Source organism: Myotis nattereri (genome assembly GCF_964212035.1).
Source record: "Myotis nattereri genome assembly, chromosome: 4".
Classification (NCBI taxonomy): domain Eukaryota; kingdom Metazoa; phylum Chordata; class Mammalia; order Chiroptera; family Vespertilionidae; genus Myotis; species Myotis nattereri.
Window position 1 is genome coordinate 9,610,109 of NC_138079.1, and position 25,394 is coordinate 9,635,502.

Consider the following 25,394-nt stretch of genomic DNA (forward strand, 5'->3'; position numbering starts at 1 on the left):
CTATTATTCCTTTCCCCTTGGTTTGTGCTTCCAACAGACCCATCCTTTAAGGATGAAGGCACTTGGAGAGTGGGTTTTAACAGGATAAGGAGCCCTGGTCTGAACCCTGCCTCAGTGGCCCTGAATGTATAGCTGATAAGTTAATCCTGTGGAGGGGTGAAAGCAGAGAAGAATGAAACAGAGTCTGAGTTTTGGAATTGATGCTGAGTGGTGGCATTGGCAGGCCCTCTTGCCTCGTTTTACACTTTTATCTTGTAAAGGGATCTGCTCAGCTGTAGGTCATGGAAGTTTGAATTTTATGTCCATTAATAAAACCATCTTCAAACACACACTATGCATATTTACATATTTGTAAATTATATACAGAGTGGGGCAAAGAAGGTTTGCAGTTGTGAGTAAGTGCAACACAGAGTTTATTTGTGTATTATTATTTATTATTGTATAGAGGCCCAGTGCACAAAAATTTATTCACTGGCAGGGGGAGGGACGGTGTCCCTCAGCCCGACCTGTGCCCTCTCACAGTCTGGGACCCCTCAGGAGATAACCACCTGCTGGCTTAGGCCTGCTCCCTGGATGGCAGATGGCAGGGCCTATCCCACGGTGCCTGCCCCGCCTCCCGGGGTTGCCCACAGCAGGCCCTATCCCACGGCGGGGAGGGCGGTGGATGTTGCTGCCCCACCCTGCCGTGCCGGGCACCCCGGGTCGCCCATGGCAGGCCTGATCCTGCAGGCAGTGTCAGGCGTTGCTGGCCTCGCCTTGCCAGGTCACAGATCCGAGGCCCAGATCCCGCGGGCAGCATCTCGCGCTGCCCGCCCACCTGCAGTATGCAAATTTAACGGCCATCTTTGTTGGGTTAATTTGCATATTCTTCTGATTGGCTGCTGGGCATAGTGAAGGTATGGTCAATTCGCATCTTTGTATTTTATTAGTATAGCTTATTTTCCATATGAACAACTGTAAGCCTACTTTTGTCCGACCATGTATATGTATAATGATCTAGTATATTTTGTTCATTATAAAACATATATGAACATACAAATTTTAAAGTCTTGATAAACTTTAACCAAGCAATATTACAAAATATTTAATTGCAGTATTTGATAGAACAAAGTACTTCCTGCATATGTTGGAAGAAGTTTCCTTATTTTGAAGGGGGAAGTCCCCATTTAATGTCCAAAGTTTATGAAAAGTCCACAGTTCATAAAACATAGTTTGAAGGTTGGGTCCATGTTACATTTATTTCAATATTTGGTTTTAATTGTGAATCTGTCTCATAACTGAAAGGGGCACAATATACACCAAGGTAGAGGTTCAGAACTGAATAGTAGTTATAATAGGTGTTGATCTATATTCCAAATAGTCTCTAGGATAATTCCCCATTTTGAAAGTCTACTTCCTATCAGTTTTGCCAAAAGCTTATTCTAGGAGTAAGGAAAGTGTGTAATGAGGAACCTCCTCCCTGACTTGGAAGAGGGCGAGGCAAATGCGGACGATGATTTTATATGACCACAACTTCTTCAAGAATCTGTGAGAACATGAAAGAGCTTAACACTCGTTGAAACTTTACCTTTATTCAGGCCAACTTAGAGCCCATCTGAGTGTGATTTTGTTTTGTTTTCCATTTCCTAGTTAACTGACCATATACCTAGACACCTATTTGCTGCCATCTAGTGTAATAAGTAGGTTGATTATGCATAGAATTCTGAACTCATTACATGGTTGAGTGTCTGTACTCAAAATCATTCTTCACGTTGGTGTGTTACAAGTTTTGGAAGTGCCTAATTAGAGACCTGCTTTCCTTGCCACTGTGACCCTGCACATGATCGTAATGTTGTCATAGACTCTAGGGCTCAGGATCGAGCCTGGTTCACTCTATAAACATGGCGTGTGGAAATTTGGTAGGGTTTTAGAGGTCGGTAGATCTGAAGTAAATACATAATAATCAAGAGGTCATCCAACTTTGGTGATGACTTCACTTTATGGAAGCAGAAGGACACATTGCCTGACTTCTTATCAGCTGTGTGGCAATTCGCTTCTCTTTTTTGGACATAATTTTCTTCATCTGTAAAATGAAATGGTGACGAGCAAGACAGCTTCCAGAAAAAGAGTGTGTGATTGCATATAAACTATTTTCTCTTTGAAATTCCCAAGGCATGTTCCCAGAACCCTCTTATATGTCTGAAATAAACATTGCTTCTCAAGCTCTACATGTTTATCTACCTTTGGTTATGGTTAGAAGTGAGAAGTTCTGACTTGGATGAGGGAAAGGCAAATGTTTATTCTCTGTTTTCTTGAGCGTTGCCCAGTGGAATGTTGTCCATTGATGAATCAATAGGTACTCACCAAATGCATCTAGCCTCTTCTCTTAACTTACGATGGCAAACTTAGGAGTGTACTACCTGTTAGAAATTATCAACTTCCTAAACTGCACTTCCATTTTTTTGTCTCTCCATTTCTTATGATAACTTCTCGATGGAGTGTTCTGGGTCTATTGTAACTCTTCCTTTTCTTGATATAGTTCCATATAGCTATCCCAGTGTATCCTAAAATGTTGCATTTTTCAAGTCATTTCATATGTGTATATCTTATTTCCCCAACCAGACCGAACATTTCACAGAGGCAAGGACTGTTGTTAGTTCTTGTTTCCATGAGGGGATCTGGCATTGTTGTTTAGGGAATATGTATGGTTCTGATAATAAGGTCTTTTCCTATTTGCTTTACATAATGAAGGTAAAAGGTGAAGTACAAAGCCATATCAAATCAGGTATAGGACAATTCATCTCTAAGCCTGAGTGTTTTCGATCTAACAGCTCATGGAAGCCAATAAATCCCTGAACCTAACACCCCAAAAAGGCATCATGACCATAAAGAGAAAACCCATGTAAAACTGAGAGACAGCATAGCACACCGAGAAGAGTTTTGAAGCAAGAAAAATCTGGATTTAAATCTCAGCTTTGCTGCTTATTAATTAGTGTTTTGGCTAAAAAATTACCGAGCTTTTCTAGAGTTGAGTTTCCTTATCTACACAATGAAGATTGTAATACTAGAACATTCCTTATAGAAGAGTTGTAAAGATGAAATGAGAGGGCACATGGCAGAACTTAGCTCTGAGTGGCAGCTCAACCAGTGAGTTACAAAGAACATTTGTGCATTCTTTAATTAAAATGTTTTCACTTACCAACAGTAAAAATTCAATTTCAATGTAATTATGCAATATATATAAACATAATCAGAGCATCTGTAATTGAGGTATTAAAGTGAGTGATCCATGCCCATAGAAAAGAGGTTTATTTGCAATGTCAAGAGACATCTTGGTTGTCACACTGGGGGACGGAGGAGTGCTGCTGGCATCCAGTGGGTGGAGGCCAGGGATGATGTTGAACATCTTACAAATACAGGCCCCTCAACAAAGAGCTGTCTGGCCAGAACGTCAATAGCGCTGAGGTTAGAAACCTGCCTTAGAACCTTGGGAGGTCATTACTTCTGACCTAAATTTGTTTTGTACTTAAGACTGACTGGGTGCAAGGATAAGAAGGTAGCTTCCATTTTGGTGGATTAGAAGATTTGCTAGTCCTAAGTACCTTTCTAAGTGACCCAGTGCTATAGATTCCAGTGCTATAGATTCTCCTTGTGAGGCATGCCTGTAGGCTAAGACATTGCAATGTAGAAGGCCCTGTTAAATTTCAAACATTTCCATGGAGCACAACAGATGAAGTCAGGATCTACTGATCCATAAAAATTGGTGAGCTTTTTCTGTGTAATGCTGGTGGTGGTAGTTCTTTTTTGAAAATCGTGTGCCAGGCACGTTGTATAAATAATCTGATTTGATGTCCAGCAACTATGAGGTATTTTGTTCTCATTGTACACATGGGTAAACTGAGCCTAATACCCCAAAAAAAGGCTTAGAAGTTTTATGTAATATTTCTCTCAAGGCACACATCTGGTGTTCAGAGGTAAATCCAGCTTGCTCCCAAGCCTGTGCTCTTTCTATTCCATACTGCTCCTACCCACCAAGGGTCTAACATTGGAAAGAGGGCTATTCACAGGCAGCAAGTGAGGAGAGGCAACTTTAGAATATTAGGTGCTCTGCTCAGAAGGTTAGATTGGGTTCCTGCTGTGTGTCTGGGAACTACATGAAAAAAAAAAACAACAAAAAAAGCTCTCTCAAGAGAGTGGACCGCTGGAATGGAGTCCTTGAATTGGGGGTAAGCTCTGTACTTTGGTATATAATCTTCCACTGATTTTTCAGTAAAGTGAAGTGTAGACCTACTAAAACAATAAGGTTATATTTAAGGGAAAATATTTACGCTGTTTTCATTTTGAATTTAAATTAATTAAAATTGAATAAATTAAAAACTCAGTTCCTTGGTTGCACTAGCCCCCTTTCAAATGCTTAATAGACACAGGAGGTCATGGCTACCTTACTGGGCAGCACAGATAGAAATTCCTGCTCCTCAGACTGTGGTCACCAGAAGCAGCATCAGCAGCATCGGGGAACTTATCAAAAGTGCGAATTCTCAGACCCTGCCTTTTACATGTGCGTTTAAAAGATCCTCAAGTGATGCTCTACAGCACGGACGAGTGCTGCTGGCATCCAGGGTGGAGGCCAGGGATGATGTCGAACATCAGTGATGTTCAAGAAGAATCTCTCTAAAGCACACAGATCTCCCCAACAATGAGCTCCAGAAAGAGCAGATGAAGGAAGAACTAGGAGGCCTTAGGAAATTTGCTGCAGGAGAGCCATGCCGGGGACTGCTAGGATGTGTTCTGTTGAGAAGCTGTTTGTTTCCTGCAAAGGCAACCATCGCTGTTCTATTGTGTGGACACAGGGCCATCCTGGGGCTCGGGTTTGGCTCTGCTCCCAGGATCCACAGGGGGGAATCTCACACTCACTTCCGTGACTCCCGCAACGAGGGCAGCTGCACTCTCACCACCATATACACTTGGAACTACAGCGTTCGAGCCCCTGAAACGCAGCTGTGAGCGTATGTTTCTGCTCCACACAAGTGGGATTTAGGCTGGCCCTTCCTGGGCACCCGGGAAGATCGCCCACAAGAGGGGCTGTGCTGTCCACCACGCTGCCTCCCAAGAGCCAGCAGGACACCCCCAATGTCCTCATTATACGGGGTTTGGTCCAGCTCCCCGACCCCCCTCACTCCCGAGATTCAATGCCTGCTGCCTGACCTTGCTAATCCTTATTTGGTTTGTTTTTCACAGGACTCAGCATTTGACGGGCCTTTCAGTGTACTATTTGCTTAAGAATTCACTGTACTTCTGAAGTAACAGAGAAGCTCATTGTTCTAATTCAGAGAACCTCAACCTTGGTTGTGCACCCGAGTTCCTTGGGGCATTTAAAACAGTACCCATGCCCAGGCATCACCCAACCTTTTTTTTTTAACTCAATATATTGAGAGTCATGTTACTTTTTTAAAGATATAACTAACAGGGGGATGAGAGCATGAGTGGCTGGGGGGAGGATGGGGATTTAATGGGGGGGATGAGGACACGTTTGTAATACCTTAACTAATAAAGAATTTAAAAAAAAAGATATAACTAACATATAACACTGTGTCAGGCATTGTCCAATCTAATTAAATTAGGTCTCTGGAAGGTAGTTGGTCCAAGAACCTCCGGGTGACTCTGAGGTGAGCTGGAGCTGAGAACAACTGGTCCCATTAGAAAGAGTCCTTAGCTGGCAGTCGGAGCCTTACGTCCATGCCTCTCAATCTCTAATGTGTGTGCGGATCGCCCAGGATCTTGTTAGAATGCACATCCTGGCTCAGGAGGCTATGAAGGTGAAGAAGCTGCCGTGTCCAGGGGGCTTTTGGTCAGTGATCATCAGCATTTTCCATCACAGCAAACCGGATTGAGATAATCGCCCTCTCCTTACTCCTCTGTGAAACCTTCCTCTGTCACTCCACCCCTACTTCATCTGACTCCCTAAAGCCCTTATCTTTCTGTGAACTCACTGTGAGCTATTCTCACAGGCACGGGTGTCATCTCCTATGCCCGGTTACAGCTCTTCAAAGGCAGAATCCGCATCACACATTATTTTTATAATTCCCACCGCACCCAAAAGAGTGTCTTACCCATGATAGCTGCTGCATAAATGCTTCTTGATTAGTTGAAACATGGAATGTCTGATGCGAATGTCTCTAAAAAAAAAAAAAAAATCCAAAGGACCAAAAAATGGAAGGTGTTTTTCTTTGTTGAGCAGAGAACAGGTTTGGACAGACAAGGAGGAGAGGAGGTTGGGGATTTAGATTTTCCTGTTGGCTGTTTTCACTCTGGGTGGGAGAGTTGGGTAAACCATTAGTGAGAGAACCAGAACTCCAATTCCAGTTCAGACTGCCTAGTCAGTGTGCTGCTTCTGTAAAGGTCATGGCCCAGAGGCCTCGGCAGTTCCCGCCAGGTCACCAGAGAAAGCATCAGGCAGCGTTCTTAACGTCCCTGACGCCCTCTTGGGGCCTGAGTCGCTGCTGAGTCTCCTCCCACCCAGGAACTTCTAGACTTGCAGCATGGTTTCTCAGGAACCACGGAGCAGGCCTTTGCTTGGGATTCTTTACATGTTAATACTGATATGCCAGGATACAGCGACATCTTCCAGTTGTGTAGAACTCGCATGTTGGTAGCCCTGACCCTCTGGAGCGCAGCCACAGAGAATCCCCTGTGACCAGTGAGGGGCACGCTGTCACAGCACCACTTCACCCACTTCCGACGTTCTCACCAGCACCGCAGGACTTGTCACCGTCAGCCTGGGAAATGAGGATGGGTCTCAGATGTGACAGTGCCCATCTCCAGCACTTCCTAGGTAACAGCAGTTACCAGATCATCCACTACAGCCCCAGCTGACTGTGAGGGCGGCGATAGCAGCAAACACGTACACAGTGCTTACTTTGTCCTGAGAGGAAGGCACTGTTCTGAGAGGCTGACATCTATTATTACCTCCTTGGTCTTCACAATAACCCTGTGAGGTCCGTCAGCACCCCGTTTCACCGGTGAGGAAACTGAAGAGGCCAAGTATGTTGCCCAAGATCGCACAGACGTTCGAGATGGAGGTGGGGCTGGAAGCCAGGAGGCCGGCTCCCCGAGCCTGTCCTCTCAGGTGTGACCCAGTAGCATCAAGTTATTTCCCAGTAGCTCTCCTCAACTGTCAAGGCAACTCGCAAGATGGAGAATTGTTATTATTATTCATAAACTACGTCACTCCAGGAAAGAACTGCTTGGGAATTAAGCAAAGCTGAAGTGAGAGCATGAAACTCGCCAGCAAAGCAGTGCAGCTACTTAGAGTGGGGGCAAGAAGAGGCCAGCCTTCCCTCTGCACGCGCACATCTAATTCCGTATGATAATCCCTGGCCCCCCTGCAAAGCCATTAAAAAGGTCACGTGACATTTGACTTTTTTTAGTGATCAAAAAAATCTTTATCCAAAACCGGTTTGGCTCAGTGGATAGAGCGTCGGCCTGCGGACTGAAAGGTCCTGGGTTCGATTCCGGTCAAGGGCATGTACCTGGGTTGCGGGCACATCCCCAGTGGGAGATGTGCAGGAGGCAGCTGATCGATGTTTCTTGCTCATCGATGTTTCTAACTCTCTATCTCTCTCCCTTCCTCTCTGTAAAAAATCAATAAAATATATTTTTTTTAAAAAATCTTTAAATATATATGCGGGGGAAAGGATTTCAGGAATAAGTTTCGGTTACCTGGAAACCACAGTCCTGTTGACCATGTCATAACGTGTGCCCGGTAAAGGGTGCGCTCTTGCCTGGCTCTGAACGCAATGCACATTAATTTTCAACTTTCAGAGACGCAGGGGAGCTTTGTGCGCAGCGTCTCTCAAACTGAACGTGGGGACCCATTAGGAAATCACTTTTCCGGGTCATGGGCAGCAGCATTTATAAACTGGAATAGAGTAGACCGGAGTTCATTGCAGGCATGAAGAGTTAGCATGTCTTGAGATAGTTTATTTTTTGACATATCACGTGAGTAAATATGTGCATACTGGGTGGTGATTCCTTCCCGAGGGCCACTCTCAGACTTTCAAGGCTACGAGGGTCATGGCTTCGATGAGACTCTGAAGTAAGACTGTCTGCCCAATTGCAATGAGCATTCTTGCTCTTGGTAACCTAGTACCGCAGGCCAGTTATGTGACTTCTGTTGTCAGTGCTCTGATCTCTGAGATGGTGAGAATAACAGTACCTACCTCATTCCATAGTTGTGAGAATGAAGGGAGTTAACGCATGTGATGTGCAGGGTAGTGCCTGGCACGTGGTCACCCCTGAGTCTTAGCTGCTGTGACCATGTTATTAGTCCCCTTCCATCTGGTCCTTGCCTGAGAAGGGGGCTTGGAAAATCCGCTGTGCTGAATGCAGTGGCTTCTCTCCACCACAGCAGGACCGCATGTCCACATCCTCTCTCATCAGACCTTCCAGGATCGTGGAGATCTCTCTATGCTGTTGCTTTACCCAAACGTAGAGGCTGTATACAAAGGTATTGGTCAATCCCCGGTACATTTTGGCTACTCAGTCCCCAGAGATCTCGCCCAAAGCCTGTGCAGGCAAGGACCGGGGAGTGGACTGACCGCTGGGATGACCGCCTCTTGTTTATCATTTGGGGAAGGAACACAGCAGTTTCTCCACACTTGGCCGGACCCGTGTGCTTGTGCAATCCTCAGAGCATATGAAAGCGATTTCCACTGACAGCAAGTATTTCCTCACTTTGGCTTGTGTTCAGCAGTAACCGCTTGATCCACATCGGGGTGACCGAGCTGCTGTGGCAACGCTTCCCAAACTGGCCCGAGATCGGCTGCCTGTGCAGATTTCTGAGCAGAACCCAGATCCACCCAAAAGGGGCCAGAAGTCGCCGGGCCCAATGAGCTTCCTGCTTGGCTCTCATTACAGTGTTTCCTCTTTCATTTTCCACGCACCTATAATCCCATACTCTGCTCTGGTCTTACCGTTTCTCTCCTTCTTTAGGATTAAAACCATGTCTCGAGTCTATTTATCTGTCCTATGAAATTGTTTTTCTTGGACTGTCTGTACAGGTTGTAGTTCTTACTCACACGGAGACCCATTGCTGTTTTCCTCCTTTCCCTTCGTTTGCCACTGCTGCTCAGCTCAACAGGAAATGCTCCATGCTGTGCTGTGCTGAGCTGCACTCTGGCCAGAGGGCACGGTTGTCCCTTCCAGTCCCTCCCACCACAGCCTGTGCTCAGGGGTGAGGGCAGGTGTGTGGGGCTGTTGACAGCAGATGGTCCACGCAGCGACGTGGTGCGGCCGAGGTCCTCCGTGCGAGGGCAGGTGGCCGCTGAGTGTCACTCTCCACCCAAGCTCTGGAGAAGGTCGGCTCTGGAGAAGGTCAGGTTGGCCTTTCCCTCCAACCATCCCTTCCCCCTTCGACTGCTCCTCCTCTTCTTTCTGCCCCAAACAATGGCTTTGGAAGGTCACAGGCAGACCGTCTCAGAGCCAGGGCTAGCACACCGATCTCTCCATTGGTAATGCAGTGGAGTTCCTCTTCTTCTTGAAAAAAGAAAACAGAACTATTATTCAATTACAGTTGACATTCAGTATTGTTTTGTGTTGGTTTCTGGTGTACAGCATAGTAGTGAGACAGTGGTATACTTTTCAAAGCCTTCACCCTGATATTTCTAGTACCGCCTGGCCCCATACATGGCGGTTACAGTATTATTGGCTTTACTCCCGGTGCTGTACTTTACATCCGTGACTATTCTGCAACCACCAATCTGCACTTCTCAATCCCTTCCCCTTTTTACTCACTCCCCCAACCCCCTCTCCTCTGCCTTTCTCTTCTTACCTTTTGTGTGAAAGAACTGTCAGAATGAAATACCCTTTTTCCTCAAACCTGCAGGCATTAAAATAGTTGTGGTTTAAGTGTGTTTTACTAATCACTGATTTTCTGGAAGGACCAAAAATTACCGTTTTCAGTGCGTCAGCTATTAAGAAAAGGAATTTCTCCAGGTCCTCTCTGTGTAACAGGTGCTGCCTAAGGAAACACACGTTTTTCGCCATATTCATGTGTCACAGCTTCCATCACCCACTGGCTGAAGGAAGCCCTGGAGGTATGAATGCCCATGAACTCAACTGCACCTGCACTTGGGCCGAGTCCTCACCCGACTTCTGAGAAACCTCGGCAGACACCTGAAGTATGCCCAGCCATGTGCAGTGGTGGCTGCATTGACATCCGGTGGGCAAAGAGATGGGACATAGGGACCACAGCATCCACGACAGGGCCTTTTCTCTTTATGTAGATTTTTAAATAAAAAGTCACTCACAATTGCATTCTTTTAAAAGATTTAGCCAGTAAACTCATTAACTAGATGTCCAACTCTAAACAACTTATGCGTACAGATGGGTCAACTCTATTTTGGGAAGTGGAGAATGCCTCCTATATGATAGGATATTAGGTTAAACTCTCTGCACCTGCGAAATCTACAGCTATACGCAGATGAGAGGCACATCTGGGACAAAGTGATGTTGTATATCAGTTCTCATTGTTCTTCTGACTTCCATGGCCATTTTGGAAATGGTCAAGTTTTGGTTTGATTTGGTTTGGTAGTGTTTTTGTCTTGTTTTGTTTTTTGTTTGTTTGTTTGTTTGTTTGTTTTGCTCCTTATCTGATTAGTCTGCAGTTCAACCCTAACCCTAACCCAGCCTGTCATTCTTGTCCAGGACAGCGGGGAGGCACACTTTCTACAGGATCTCAGAGGAGCCACCATGATAACCAGCTGAATAACACACACTTTATCAGCTGGACTCCCTCCCCTTCCCCAATCCCATTCCCTCACTTCTAGTTCCTGGGGTCACCTCCCAAATAAACTTCCTCTTCCAAGATCCTCATCTCTAGCCCTGGTTTCTTACTAGCAAACAGGCCCTAGGAAACAATATCTGAAATCAAGACAAAATGGTTTGTCCGTGGAATCAAGGGCTGACAGAGAAATAACTGACAAGCAACACGCTCTGAACGTGTGATTTAGGAAAACAGCATTTCTAGGAGAAGGGATTCTTCTCCATCACTTTCGATGAGTTTCTTTGAGACCATATATGACCCTCCTGGTTTCATGCTGTGCCTTTTCCTTTTATTCTGCAGACTCTTCAGGGAGGCCCCAGTTCACCAAGTGCCGTTCACCTGAACTAGAGACGTTTTCGTGCTACTGGACAGATGGGGTGCATCATGGTTTCGGGAGCCCAGGCGCCGTGCAGCTGTTCTACATTAGAAGGTACCGCCTTCATGCCTTTCTGACTTTTATCTCCATAGATTTTCTGCTTGAAGTGTGCTGAGTCCTGGGCAGTGGTATGAATTGAAATGGTTTCTTTGGATGTTTTAAATGTATTCACAACTAGAGGCCAGGTGCATGACATTCGTGTACTCTGTGGGGGGAGGGCGGGGGGTCTCCTCAGCCCGGTGTGTGCCCTTTCGCAGTCCAGGAGCCCTTGGGGGATGTCCAACTGATGGCTTAGGCCCACTCCCCATGGGCCTAAGCTATCAGTCAGACATCCTTAGCGTTGCCGTGGAGGTGGGAGAGGCTCCCGCCACCACCACTGGGCTCACCAGCCTTGCTTGTGGCTGAGCAGTGCCCCCCCTTTGGGAGCACACTGACCACCAGGGGGCAGCTCCTGCATTCAGCATCTGCCCCTGGTGGTCAGTGCACGTCATAGTGACCAGTCATTCCGCCATTTGGTTGATTTGCATATTACCCTTTTATTATATAGGACTAGAGGCCCAATGCACGAAATTTGTGCAAGGGTCTCGGCCCTCACAGCCTCGGTTTCATCCAGAAGGTCATCTGGAAGGACGTCCGGAAGGACATCCAGAAGGTCGTTCAGCTGTCTGGTCTAATTAGCATATTGTGCTGTTATTACTATAGATATTCAGGGAGCCCTGACTATGTGTTGGGAACTACTTTAGGTGCCGAGATACAGCAGTGATTACAGAGCTAAAGTTCTTGGTCTCATGGAGATTCCTCTTCAGTGAGGGAGGATAGACAATTAAACCTTGCAAAGTAAAATGGCAGCTGGTACTATGGTTTATTAAGAAAAGTAAAGCCGGAAAGAGGACAGAGTGTCAGCACTGTGTGCGACTATGTGTGTGCATGAGTGTGTGAGGGTGAATGTGTGAAAGTGTAAGTGTGCATGTGGGGTGCATGGATGTGTATGAGTGTGTGAGGGTGAATGTGTGAAAGTGTGGGTGTGCATGTGTGAGTGCGTGGTTCTGCATGAGTGTGTGAGGGTGTGAAAGTGTGGGTGTGCACTTGTGAGTGCATGAATGTGCATGAGTGTGAATGTGAAAGTGTGGGTGAGTGTGTGTGAAAGTGTGTAAAGGGAGTTAGGGTGATGTTTTGAACGAGGAGGTGATAGGAGGTCTCGCTAATGTAGTGCATCATAGCAGAGACATAATAAACTTCAAGAGGCCACTTGAATACCTGGGGGAAATCGCAAGTGCGAAGGCCCTGAGGCCGACTTGGCAGGAGGCAGCACAGGTGGTGCCAGGTGGCAGAGGGGAGAGCGCTGTAAGAAGGGTTGGAGGACTAGCCAGGCCAGAGTGAGACGAGGCTGTAGACCATGGCGGGGGCTTTGCTTTTCCTTGTCTATGGTGGGAACTCATGGGGGTTTTTTGAAAAGGTATATGTGTTAAGACTCAGTTTGGTTTCTACATTAAAAAATAGACTATGTTCCTATTAAATTACTTAATTCAATAAGGGATTGTAGTACTTTTCTATCTATTTTTGCCAGGAGCCCTTTAAAATAACAGTGAAACAGAGGTCTCTCAATATAATCACCACCCAAGTCGTTTCTTTCTTACCCTTCACCTGACATTATTTCCAATACTACTTACTCTTAAGCCGTACCTTTGTGCTCGATATTTAATATGGGGGCTCAAGCACTCCATCATCTCCTCTTTTCCACCCAAACCCCAAGGAGGGCTTAAGCAAGATGCAAGGTTCACAGGACCCTATCTCCGAGGCTGGTGGTGTTTATCCGCCCACGCAGGACGCTGTCCACCCCACGGAGCAGCGGGGAGAGGGAAGGAAGGTGCCGCGAGCAGTTAAGGACGTGAGCTCAGGGCCAACAGCTGCACTGCGGCCTGGCTCTGGCCTCCGCTCACCAAGTGATGCGGGCAAATGGGTCAGTCTGTCCAAGTTCAGCTGCCTCGTTTGCAAAGCGGAGCTAATGGGCCTTGCCTCATGGCTTCTGATGAGGGCTTTATTAGCTAACACGTGAAAAGCCCTTAGCACAGTGCTTGGCACATGGTGAGTACGCAGAACGTGGTGGCTGCCTATTTTTATTACTGTGATAGAATAACAACTTAAAATAATAATGATGTAAAATTCCAATTCTGGGCTACAAAATTGACTTTGATTTTTTACAATTGTTTGTGACTCTTGGTATCCCGTAAGAACATGTTGAATGCAGAGCTGGGGTGCTTCGTTGCAAATAAGACATACAAGGCCTGGCCTTACCTACCTCCCAGGTGTGAGAGTGGTCCCTTGGATGTCCCCCCAAAGGGCACACAAAGATGAGATGGTTGCTCTCATCTCTCAAATGCTCTTTTTTTGTTTTGTTTTGTTAATGCTGCCACTGCGGAGAGGGAAGGGCCAGCCGCCAAAGCTGATATGTGTTCGGGACGAGGAAGCGAAAATGTTTGGTAACACTTTTCAGTATCTGTGGGTTGTGTTCAGAGAAGAGAGAGGTCTGATTTTGGAGGCTCCGTTTCATGTTTCCACTCCAGCTCCTCAGAGAGCCAGCTCAGTTAGAACTAAGCCAGTCATTCGGAAGCTCTCTGCACAGGACAGTTAAATAAATGAATGGACAAGAGCGGACGTGGGCCCACTCTATGAAAATGGGTTTCACCAGCCTAGGAGTCACCAAATTTGAACCTGAGCTAAAAGGCCAATCCCCAGGGGTGAAGCCTTCACACAAGCACGCTTGTCCCCCCGCTGTACGGCAGGGCCCATCTCCGGCCTCCGGGCTCCGCGCAGCCAGGCCCCTCGGCATCCCTCGTCCCAGCCCAGCTCTGTGCCAGCAGAAAGCCACTGAAAGTGGACCAGGCGGAGGGGAGATCTCCGACATACGCAGAAGGATGCCATTGGTTTGGGCCCTAGTGGAGTTTGGGGTCCCAGGAGGGAAAGTGATCACCTCCTCAAACCCCCTAAGCACAACCTTGTGATTACTGCCCATTTAAACTGGCTAAAGTCAGCGTTTTGTGTTTTTTCTATAAAAATATAATTAGTTTTAATATCTCGGCCAAAATAGCATAAGCCCTACCCAGTTTATCTGGGAAGGGCAGAACCGAAGGGTCGGGAGGGTTAGGACTAGCTGCCCCGATGAGAGAACAGACGTGTGGCAGGACAACAGCCGTGCACCATGACTCTGGTCACTGTCTCTTAGAAGTCAGTTCCCAGGCAGCTCCTGGATCCACAGGCTCATGACTCCCCATCCCTGACACACAAATAAAGCGGCGACATGATTACACCTAGAACCAGAGCAGGGGAGGGGCCTGGCCTTGGTAACTAAGGGCCAAGGGAGCCTAAACATGTGGGCTGTCTGTCAACAGGACAGAGCGAGGCAGCTGGCACCCACCTCCCCAGGTGAGCTGGAGGAGGGCAGCCCATCCAGGCCAGTCTCTGGGCCCCTGTGATGGAGACGGTGCCACATTCAGGCTCTGTGCTTGGAGGGAACTCGACAGGCACTGCCAAAGGCGGCTCTGAGTCCAGCAGAGATGCTGTGCTCTCTGCTCCTCACTCAAGGAAGTGGGCGTGTGAAGACCCAGTCCCCTAGACTGTTTCCCCATCTCTGCCATCACCCATCACCCCCCTCCATCATATCCTGGCTTTTTAAAAAGAAATTTTCTTGCCCGGCTGGGTGTGGTTCAGTGGTTGATCATTGACCTGTGAACCAGGTTCAAATCCCCGTCAGGGCATAGGCCCAAGTTGTGGGCTCATTCCCCAGTAGGTGGCGTGCAGGAGGCAGCCGATCAATAATTCTCTCTCACCATTAATGTTTCTATCTCCCTCTCACTCTCCCTTCCTCTCTGAAATTAATAAAAAAATATACTTTAAAAAAATAAAAATAAAAGTTTTTTTCCCATGCCAGGCAGTGGGGGAAATTAGAAGGGACATGTTACTTTCCTGTCTTTTTCTAAGGAAAAGGTTACATTTTAAACTTAAAACACATGCTCTGTATGTAATGAAACCATTTGGTTTTTTGTCTAAATGTAATAGTTTAAAAATAAAGGTTAAATATTTCTTTAAAGCAAAATTCAACTTGGGTTCATGAAGGCAGGGGTTGGGAGCTGTGTTTGGAAGAGCCTCCTGACCCATCCTGCTTCAGTTGTATGTGCTTTGGAGCTAATGGATTTGGGGTCATCCAAAGAGGGTTTGTGGTCCATGGGGGACAGGGGCCTGACATGCCAACGCTGAGAAGCTGTGGAACACACAGAGCTCACCTGTCTAGGTCAAATCCAGACCTGGCAAGCAGTGGCCCACATCTTTAGGACATTTTAATACCAGCTTTAATACTAGGAGTGTTCTACACACAGTTTGTATCCCTTCTGCCAGTGTATGGAAGCCTCATCCCCTGGGCTCTCTTGTTAAACCGTTCCCTTTCATGCACTATTATTTTCAGTTTGAAACTCAAGATAAAATAAATCGTATTATAGTTCAATGACCCACCTATTCCTAATGTTTAAAAATCTTTCTTCTACTATAAATGCACACATACATACATGATTTATCCTTGCTTCTACCCACATTTTTCCCATCAGGGCTGAGTCTTCTTCTCATCCAAGGGTTTGCAACGTTTAAGAAACTCAACCAGAATTGAAGTGATAGTTCCCTGTCTGGGACCCTGGTGTTTCTGCCATTTGAATTCCAAGTTCTTTCAACAGCTGATGAGCAGCTGTCCCAAGGACCTCCTGATATTGCACAAGTTTCCTCCTGGTGCCAACAGACCAGCCTGAGAAACAGCTGGAAAGGAGGAAGCCTGTGTCTTCCCCCAGCACCTCATTCCTTCCTCCCAGGCCCTGCCCTCCCCAAAGTGCCATTCCCCCTCCCCCGGCAGAGCTCACAGACCTCCAGTCTGGCCTGCCAGCCCCCACACCTGGGGCTGCATGGGGCCACTCCTGCTGCCCATTTCCTCTGCCACAGATTCCCTGGCTCTATGTCTCCTTGATTCATAAACCCTCTTTTCAAGCAGATAGCCTAGTGAAGAATAAACCAGTACAAACTTATTCCACCCAAGTAGCAATTCTAATTTAAGAAAGTATTCCCAGTTATTCCATTGCCTCTTGCACCACTCACTACATTCAGTCCCATACTTCTCTCCCTAAATGCCTTTGACCACCCTGTTCCCTCCTTTCCTTTCCCTATTGCAGTGATGGTGAACCTTTTGAGCTCGGTGTGTCAGCATTTTGAAAAACCCTAACTTAACTCTGGTGCCGTGTCACATATAGAAATTTTTTGATATTTGCAACCATAGTAAAACAAAGATTTATATTTTTGATGTTTATTTTATATATTTAAATGCCATTTAACAAAGAAAAATCAACCAAAAGAATGAGTTCGCTTGTCACCTCTGACACGCGTGTCATAGGTTCGCCATCACTGCCCTATTGCCATCTATTAAACTTTACCCATCCTTCAAGGTTGCTAAGAAACACCACCTCCACCTTGAATCCTTCCGTGAACAACCAGAGCAATCATTCCCTCTTCTGAACTCTTAGGGAGCCTAATGAGCACTTACTCACACTCCTTTATAATACAGTCTTTAATCATACCCCTGAAGCAAGAGTAACTCCTTAGACACACATGACCCTCCCACATATGCCCAGCACAATGTTCTGTATATAATCAACGCTTATTAAATATCGATGGAATGAATGCAGGAGACCAAAAAAAGTACTGAGGTGGTAATTTCTAGTTCTTTCTCCAACCTAAAGGTAGGGACCAAATCTTATGAATAATCACATCCGCACAGTGCTATATGGTGCTTGCCTAGTAGGATCCCAAAGATGGCTTGCTGGGGTCAGTCAGTCACTCAGACAGATGGGACTTGGGAGAGCAGTGTTACATCCTTTCACATGTTTGCACTATTCCCGCTGCGGGAGACGAGTCGGAGCGGTCCTTTGATTGCTCTGCATTTTTGTTCAGGTCCCCATGGCAGCAGACCAGGGAATTTCCTTTCCCAAAATTCTGACTTTTGTCTGCAGTGAACTTCCTGGCATCTCTTTTCCATTCAGTGCATACCCTGCTGTGGTTTGCAGTCATCTGGGTAAAGGGCGCTCTCTGCAGAGTGGGGCAGAGATAAATAACTCCGTGGTGGAATGCAAATGTGAAGACCCATCTTCCTTATTAACTCAGTGTCCCTCTGTCCTTCATGCTTTGTTTTGTTGTTCGTTCGTTTGTTTTCATCTGATTCAAGGTCTAGGAAAAGAGGAACTTGCTTGTGGAGAAACCAAAAAAAAAAAAGGAACTCATAAGCAAATATGAAATATGTTGATCCCATTCAGCCCATGTTTGTTTCCCCTTTTTTTTCTATATTCTGTCATTAAATGTCAATTTCTAGTTACAAAGTGGAAAAGAAAAATGCTTTTCTGGGTTTGGAGAGACTTTTAGATTTCTGGGTTCATGCCTTCTGTCTCTTTCGGGGGTAGGGGAGAAGAGGTTAGAATTTCATGTTCTCTGCATATCACTGGAATGTCCTGCATGTTTGCAATGTTCTCATGGCTCTTCATATAATAAAGGAAAAAAATCAGAAGTATAGGAAGGAGTCCAAGGCATCAGGAAAACTCTCCCAAACATAGGACATCCGTGGGGAGGTAGACATGGGACACAGTGGTCTAGAGAAGGGTAGTAACCAATTTCTACCTCAAGGTCACTTGCACCTGAGTGTTACTCAGCCTGGAGAATGCCATCCACATGCCCTGGTTCCTTTCACCAGGAGTTGGAGAAATGTTGGGGGTCAGAGGAGCCTGGTTTAAAGGAAAGTAAGATCTACGTTCTTGTCTCAGGACCCCATGCTTTTTATTAACACAATTTGTCCCTAGGCGAGGCAGAGATATACACTTCAAAGGGTCAGGTTTTTTACACAGAAGCATTGTCAGATTTGGGGGAATTAGCCTACGGCTGTTCAGGTGTTTGGCCAGTAGGAGGCAATAACATGTAGATTAAGATGCCCTTTAGCTGTCTGGCAGCCAAGCAATCATTCCTTTTCAGGTTTGGGAAAATGCCTTCAGCCATTCCCAACAGGTGACTACATGTGAGACTCAACCCTGTTGAGTCCCCAAGTTCCATCAACCTTTTGATGAAACTCTTGAAATTATGACCTGCTGGAATTGGCTTCTGGCAGAGAAACACCCAGGATTAAGGACTCGCAGTTCTGTGGGAATCTCTACAGTTTGGCAGTTAGTTGACTGTCTAGTGTGTTTTAATGGACATTTTTCAACCTCCCTAAGCCTCAGAACCCTCCTTTGTAGAATGAGGATAATAAACCATCTACCAATGAATCACTTGGCTTAGGAGCTTGCACTCACATGCCGTCAATGAGTAGGGGTTCTTACTATTGGCAGAAGTACCAAACGGCCCCTGATCCTTCTGCAGACCCTGGCAATGCCTATGAATGTGACACATCTTGGAAATGGTGTCACTAAAGTACTTGCTCATAAATATTTGTGTCTTGCTCATTGAATCTGATTGTCAGGCACCTCGCTTTGACTTGAGCTATAGCATGGTTTTGAAAAAATTCATCCTTTTTTACCCTCCATTTCAGGAACACTCAAGAATGGACTCAAGAATGGAAAGAATGCCCTGATTACGTCTCTGCGGGAGAAAACAGCTGTTACTTTAATGCATCATATACCTCCATCTGGGTGCCCTACTGCATCAAGCTCACTAACAATGGTGGTACTGTGGATCAGAAGTGCTTCTCTGTCGAGGAAATAGGTAAATCACAGGTTTGTGTTTCATTTGACATGGCTTTAGATTAAGTAAGCGGGGAGGTCTACAACGTTCAAATGTATTTGTGTAGGAAGACCTTGTCCCTGTGCTCGACAGGTGGATGGAGGTCTACTTGACCGGCACGAGATCAGCTGCTGAACAAGAAGGAAAGGGCAGCGGGGACTTAAGTTGGCTCTAATATAAGAGAATCTGGCAGCAAATGTTGAAAAGGAAAGAGTGGGAGCCTTGTGGAATCTTCCTTGAGGAGGTGTTTAAGCTGGATTGGATTGTGTGCCACTGCGGGGGGCAAACTCAATGTACTCTTAAGATTCCTTCTCTCTTAATCATTCAATATGATTATTATATATCTGCTGATATAGCTTGGCCTTCATATCTTCCATTGCTCTAATAAGTGCCTAGATTTTCTTTTAACACAAAGCACAGTAACTCACGGGTTTTACATTTACAAAACAGCCCAAATCCGTACAAAGACATGTTTATAAGATCTCCAGACAAACATTGGAGATAATTAGCGCAATGAACTAAGCTGCAGACAGACTATCCCTTGCCCATCATGTGGACCCAGGGGAAATGCAACAAAAGAACACAAGCAGCTATAATTGGGATGTTTAAACTATAGTAGTATAAACAGCTAAGTGGAAAAAAATCAAAGAAGGACTTTGAGTAGCTGACATCAGTGCCTCAAATCTACCCACAAAAGCTCATTTGTTGCGCATAGGAATTCCTTGGAGCTTCTCTCGGATGGGCTGTTCTTGTCTGGTTTCCCAGGCATCGGCAAATGGAAAGAGACAGAGAGAAAGTGGCTAGGAGCTGCAGAGAAAAACAAGTAGATCTGATAGCCTAACGTTGAGAGAGAAAATTAAGAAAACTTAAGCAGAAAAGAGAACCTAACTGCATAGGTTAGAGTGACTACTGAGTATGTTTCCTAACACGCCTAAGTGTAGCTATTGAGTGGTTAAGTGGGTAGTACTAAGAATACTGGGTCAAGACCCATGTCCTGACCCTGTGTCTGCCAGTTGCCAGCCCCACTCTTGTACCTGGCTGAGTCACTGAGTGCCAGCCATGAGCTGGGCACTAACTGGGCACTGTGCCCAGGTGTGATGGCTACAGAATAAATAACATACCGTCAAGCCAGAGAGTCAGGCATGTTGACAAATAATTGCGATCAATAATAAGTAAGTGCCATAATGAGTGCTGGACTCCAGGTGTGTGGGACACATAGCCAGCCAAGGTGGGAGCCAGAGGTGCGACAGATTGACTGAGGAAGGGCTGCACAGAGATGGGGACAGTTCAGTTGCTCCTTAAAGCATGTGTGGGAGTTGCCGGGTGTACAAGATGGGCTGTGTCTTCCAACAACTACTACATTCCAAAAGTGACAAATAGCACAGAAATTTCAAAGACTCAGGAGCAGTTAGGCAGGCCCGACTGGTCAGCCACAGACATCAGCAGTGACGCCCCACAAAGGAATTTGGACTTTATCTTACTGGCAAGGGGCACATTTGAGGATGTTTAAGCAGGGACATGACCTAAGGATAGTAATAGCTAACACTTCCAAAGCGTTTATCATGATTCAGATCTAATAACCATGGGAGATAGGTTCTTATCATCCCCATCTTACAGATGATGAAACTGAGGCTCAGAGCAGTAAATGACTAGCCCTGGGTCAATTGGGAGATGTGTGCAGTCTCAGGTGCCTTTTAAACATCTCAGAGGAGTTGGCAGGTATGGCACATGGAAGTATAGAGGTCAGGAGAGGTCGCCGTGCCTTCTCAACAGGGCCCGTTCATCTTCTATTTAAAGTAGGGAAATTTTGAAGATGTCACATGAGTAATATGTTTTAGAAAACCTCACATGAAAAACATTTTTTATAGTTCGGTCACTTATAAGGTTAAGCTTTGGTTATCAGAACATCAGTCCCCAACAAATCCAGAAAAGAAGGTATGACTGTCAGTATGCGGCATATGTAGCTTAGCTGTTTTGCAAATCACTCTAATTTAATTTCCCAAATGTAGTCATGATTAGTCAAATTTGGACTTTCTCTATTTTTTTTTTTAAAGTGGTGCTCACTCCACAGTGGCCGATAGCAACATCCCTCACAGAGAATGTTTCAGCTTTGGTTGAAAGAGGAGTTCCCCTCTTTGGCCACCAAATATTAACAGCCAGTAAAAGCTCCCCACAGGGTATATTTGTAGGCCTATCTCTGATCAACCCTGGGAACCCAGACGTTGCCACATTCCAGGTGACCTCCATATAATAGAAAAGAAAGTAAATTTTACTCCGTGTCTGGTACTGGGACCCAAATAGCAACATTTTATTGGGGACTATCTAGAACAGGGGTGGGGAACTTCCGGACCGCGGGCCTTATAAGGTCCTCGAAATCATTTGGTCGGGCCCTGCCACGGCAGTAGGAGTGAGTTAATTACATGTTTGGCCAAATATAGCAGGCTAATTTTTAAGTTGATAATTTGGTATGGCCCACGAATGATGTTATAAATATCCAAATGGCCCTTGGCAGAAAAAAGGTTCCCCACCCCTGATCTAGAATGTACATTTAGATAGAGTTCCTGGCTTTAGAGTCCATCTTTCTCTTCATCGGCCTTTGGGAAATTGTGGTCTTTGTGGTGCTAACAGGCGAAATGCAGCAGATCTACCCGAGAATGTGCAGTTGGTAGAAACCAAGCAAAACACTGTTGCCAGTTGTTCACATGGGTTACGTGAAGGAAAACAGGGCAGCATCGCCATCTGAGAGAGCCGTGCAGTGCCTCCCTCTTTAGGTCTGGGGAAATGACCGCATGTGGCTGGGAAGACCAGCCAAGGAGCGCTGGCTGAGTGTTGGGAAGGACTGTGCTGGTAGCAACACAGAAGTGAGTGAAGCAAGGCCCTTGCCGCAGGTCATGAACAGTTTGGAAGAAAAAAGTCCCCTCTGCCCCGAGTCCCTAATATAGCCACGTGTTTAAATGCCATAGATCTTTCTCACTCTGTTCCTTAGTTAGAATGAATCCCTTTGCCAAATCCCAAAGCATTAATTCTATCAGAGCTCAAAGAAATGCAAAACCCAGACGATCTTTAAGAAAAGTTATAGTTCAGACTTTAAACTCGAAAAGGACTTTTATATGGGATTTTTAGAGTTACACACAGATCACCCTTAAGGAAAAATTGGTGCTCTCTAGTAAAGTGAGAATAGACTGATAGGATTATTAGAAGAATTGAGAGTATGAATAATGAAATGTGTAAAGTAACGTGGTCTCTTCAGAAGAAAGCATTCCGTCACTACCCAGCTGTGTACTAACTCTCCATTGAAACGCACAGTACAACCAGATCCACCCATCGGCCTCAACTGGACTTTGCTGAACACCAGCCTCACGGGGATTCATGCGGATATCCAGGTGAGATGGGAGCCACCTTCCAACGCAGATGTTCAGAAAGGCTGGATCGTCCTGGAGTACGAGCTGCAATACAAAGAGATAAACGAGACCCAATGGAAAATGGTAAGATATCACTACAAATTACACTGGAAACGTTTTGAATTGTCTTCCTTTGATTCAACACCCCCTCTCATGGGTATATGTCCTTTTGACCTAGTACCACATGGCCATGCTATATGCGGCATCATTTCTTATTGGAGGAAAATAATCAGAAAAGTATCATCTTGAGGTCCTGTCCAACAGCATGGAGCTTCTATGGAAGCCTCTGGAAGGAAAAGGATACTATGTCCCCCGTCATCCTTGCTGTCCAGTTTAACTTTAGAACAAACTTGTATACTCTAGCCACTTAACTGTCTTTGGGGATGTGGCTAAACATGGGAAGGGTCATGATCAAGGTCAACAGTGAGCTATGGCTAAATATTCTCCCATGATGTTAGTTGCTACTCCTCACTAGAGCTTCGTTAAAATAAGTCCTTGAGTGACTCCAGGAGGGAAACGGAGGGAGGGAATGTGCCCTTTAGAGGCTTCAGAAGGATATTTGGTTAAATACCTCGGGGGACAATCAAGCTAAGAGGTTTTTAAGTCTGCAAGGAGCATGGTACTGGTTGACCTCTGAACTCCTCGCTTCCTTGCCAAGCGTGTGGGAACCGGGCACTTAGATAAATTCCGCATGGCACACAGCACGAAGAAAAACAGGATTATCATGCTGCTCCCAATATAACTAATTCTAAATCAGTCTGACCACAGCCACAGCCCCGGCCAAGTCCAGTGGTTTCTGGCCGGGCATCAGTCATGCCCAGCGGCTGGCACAGCCTCACCGCCGACTCTTCAGACACCGGGCCCTGTCCATTCAGTGAACTGCTGAAGAAGCGGCTGATTTTGTCACCGGAGGAAAGCTAAATTTGGAGCAGCTTTGCACAGTTAAATATTGGGCTTTGAGGTTCTGTTTTCGGCATCGTTTTAATTTAGATATCCATTCTGTGACCTGGTGTAAAAAAAAGCCTGGTTGGATGCTGAGTCAAACGAGACTTTCTAAATCCAAGCTCGTCAAACATGTAGCCAGCCACCAGGGAGTGAAATAACCACTGTACTCAGGTACCCCAGGGCAGCCGATCTCAAAGCAGGAACTGTAGACCCCTGAGGGCCCCTGAGACCCTCTCAGCGAGTCCGCAAGGTCAAGACTATTTTCATAATAATGCTAAAATGTTACTTCTTTTTTTCACTGTGGTGAGATTTGCCCTGACGGTACAAAAGCAGTGATGGGGAAACTGAGGCAGCCTTAGCACAGAGCATGGCAGTAATACCGACTCGTACTGCTGATCACAGAGCACTCACAGGGAAGGGAGGGAGGGAGCCAGTTGCACACAAGCGCGCCCTTGATACAGCTTTGAAAATTTTCAGTTTTGTTCCAGCCCGACCTTGGAGGACACAGCTTTTTAATATTCTGGGTGCCGCATGGAAGCCCAGGGAAAGCGCTTTTGCTGCCTACGCGGTGCTGATGGTTGTCTTGAGAAAAAGCACTTAACCAGCGGGGCTGCCAGTGGAACTCGCTGCTCCTGTAGGGAACCTGTTGCGAGCACCAGTTGTACCTGGAAGCACCACTGGTAGACTGATAGATTTGACTTAGCAAATATTTGGCAAACATTTCTTAAAAAATAATAAAGTAAGCTCATCACCTCAAGAAAAACAATTGACGGTATTTGTTGCCGATGAAAAATCCGAGCTTACAAGGGAAAATCGGAATTTTGGAAAACCTTCTTGTACAACCATGAACTTGTTAGCTTCCCATCTTTGAAGACACTCCTGATGAGATGAATGATGATACCGTTAGCAAAAGTGATTTTTTTATATCGCGTAATAAAATATGTGTACATTTAGAAAATCTGCATAACTCAGGGAACCAATGTTTTCCAAATGATCAGTACGTGAGGTAATGAAAATCACACATGGGGAAATGGTCCATTCAGAGTATCAGAGGGAATGGTGGATGCTAACGGAACAGCGTACAGAAGATTCACTGATACGGTTTCCAATTCCACACTGTAGCTAGCCTCTAAGAAAATACCACTTGCTGAGTTTGGCTGTTGGTGTTAAAGAATAGCCACAATTATCTGAAAAGCCTATCAAAATACCCTTCCTTTTCCTCAATTTTGTTCATGCATGTCAACCAAAACAACATATCCTAACAGGTTTAGTTAGGAGCCGATGTAAAAATACAGCCATCTTCTACCAAACAGATTTGCAAAAATGTACAACAATGGCATTCTTTTCACTATAATCTTATTGTTTGGGAAAGTACAATAATTCTTATAAAAATATATTAGGTTACCATTAAATCAATTTATTGTTTTAATATTAAAATTAGCACATTTTAATTTCTCAGTTTTCATTTCTGATATGGTAAATAATGATAGTATAACCCAAATCAACCAAATCCTTACGATTCACAATAATTTTTAAGAGTGTCAAAGAATCCTGAGACTAAAAAGCTTGGCAAGCTAGAAAAAGCAGGGATGTATTTCAGAACATTAGAATTCATTCATTTTTTAATCATAGTTTCAAGTCTAAAAGACCCGGGCACGTAGTCATGTCTAAGCTACAAGTAGGTAGCTTGCATCCTGAGCTATGAGCTAGGTGCATGGGAGCCTGGGACTCAGTTAAGTGATGCTCAGAGCTGCCTCCCAACAAGGCCTCATCACACTCTTCATTGGACCCTGCTAAACGTCCCATTAGATCGTTCCAAGGCGTCCATTAATGTTTACTTTTATGAGTGAAGTTACATATTCATAGTATTTGTAAGGTTGGTCATTTGCAAGGGTCTCAACTAAAGTGGTTGTGAATATCAAGGGCCTCTTCATAAGAATCGCCCTCTCTCTGGAAGAAACTCGCAGTCAAATGGGTTATGAGCACGAATGCCATAAGCGTAAAAAGAGGGGAGGTTTGGAAGTAGAAGGGAAAAGGCTAGTGTTTGTTGCTTATATCGGGAATCCATGTTACCACTTGG

At 45.5% G+C, this 25,394-nt stretch overlaps 1 protein-coding gene across 2 annotated transcripts in view; it reads left to right on the top strand.

Annotated features, from left to right (window-relative positions):
* The window catches only part of GHR (growth hormone receptor), a 120,264-nt gene that overhangs the window by 79,666 nt on the left and 15,204 nt on the right, over positions 1-25,394 (top strand). The window contains exons 3-5 of one of the 2 annotated variants that reach the window (XM_081089003.1): positions 11,102-11,231; positions 18,778-18,950; positions 22,275-22,453. In XM_081089003.1, coding sequence (XP_080945129.1) covers positions 11,102-11,231; positions 18,778-18,950; positions 22,275-22,453 — 482 coding nt within the window. Of the gene's footprint in view, positions 1-11,101; positions 11,232-13,423; positions 13,658-18,777; positions 18,951-22,274; positions 22,454-25,394 lie in introns of those variants that run through there. The other variant, XM_081089002.1, reaches the window with a different exon arrangement.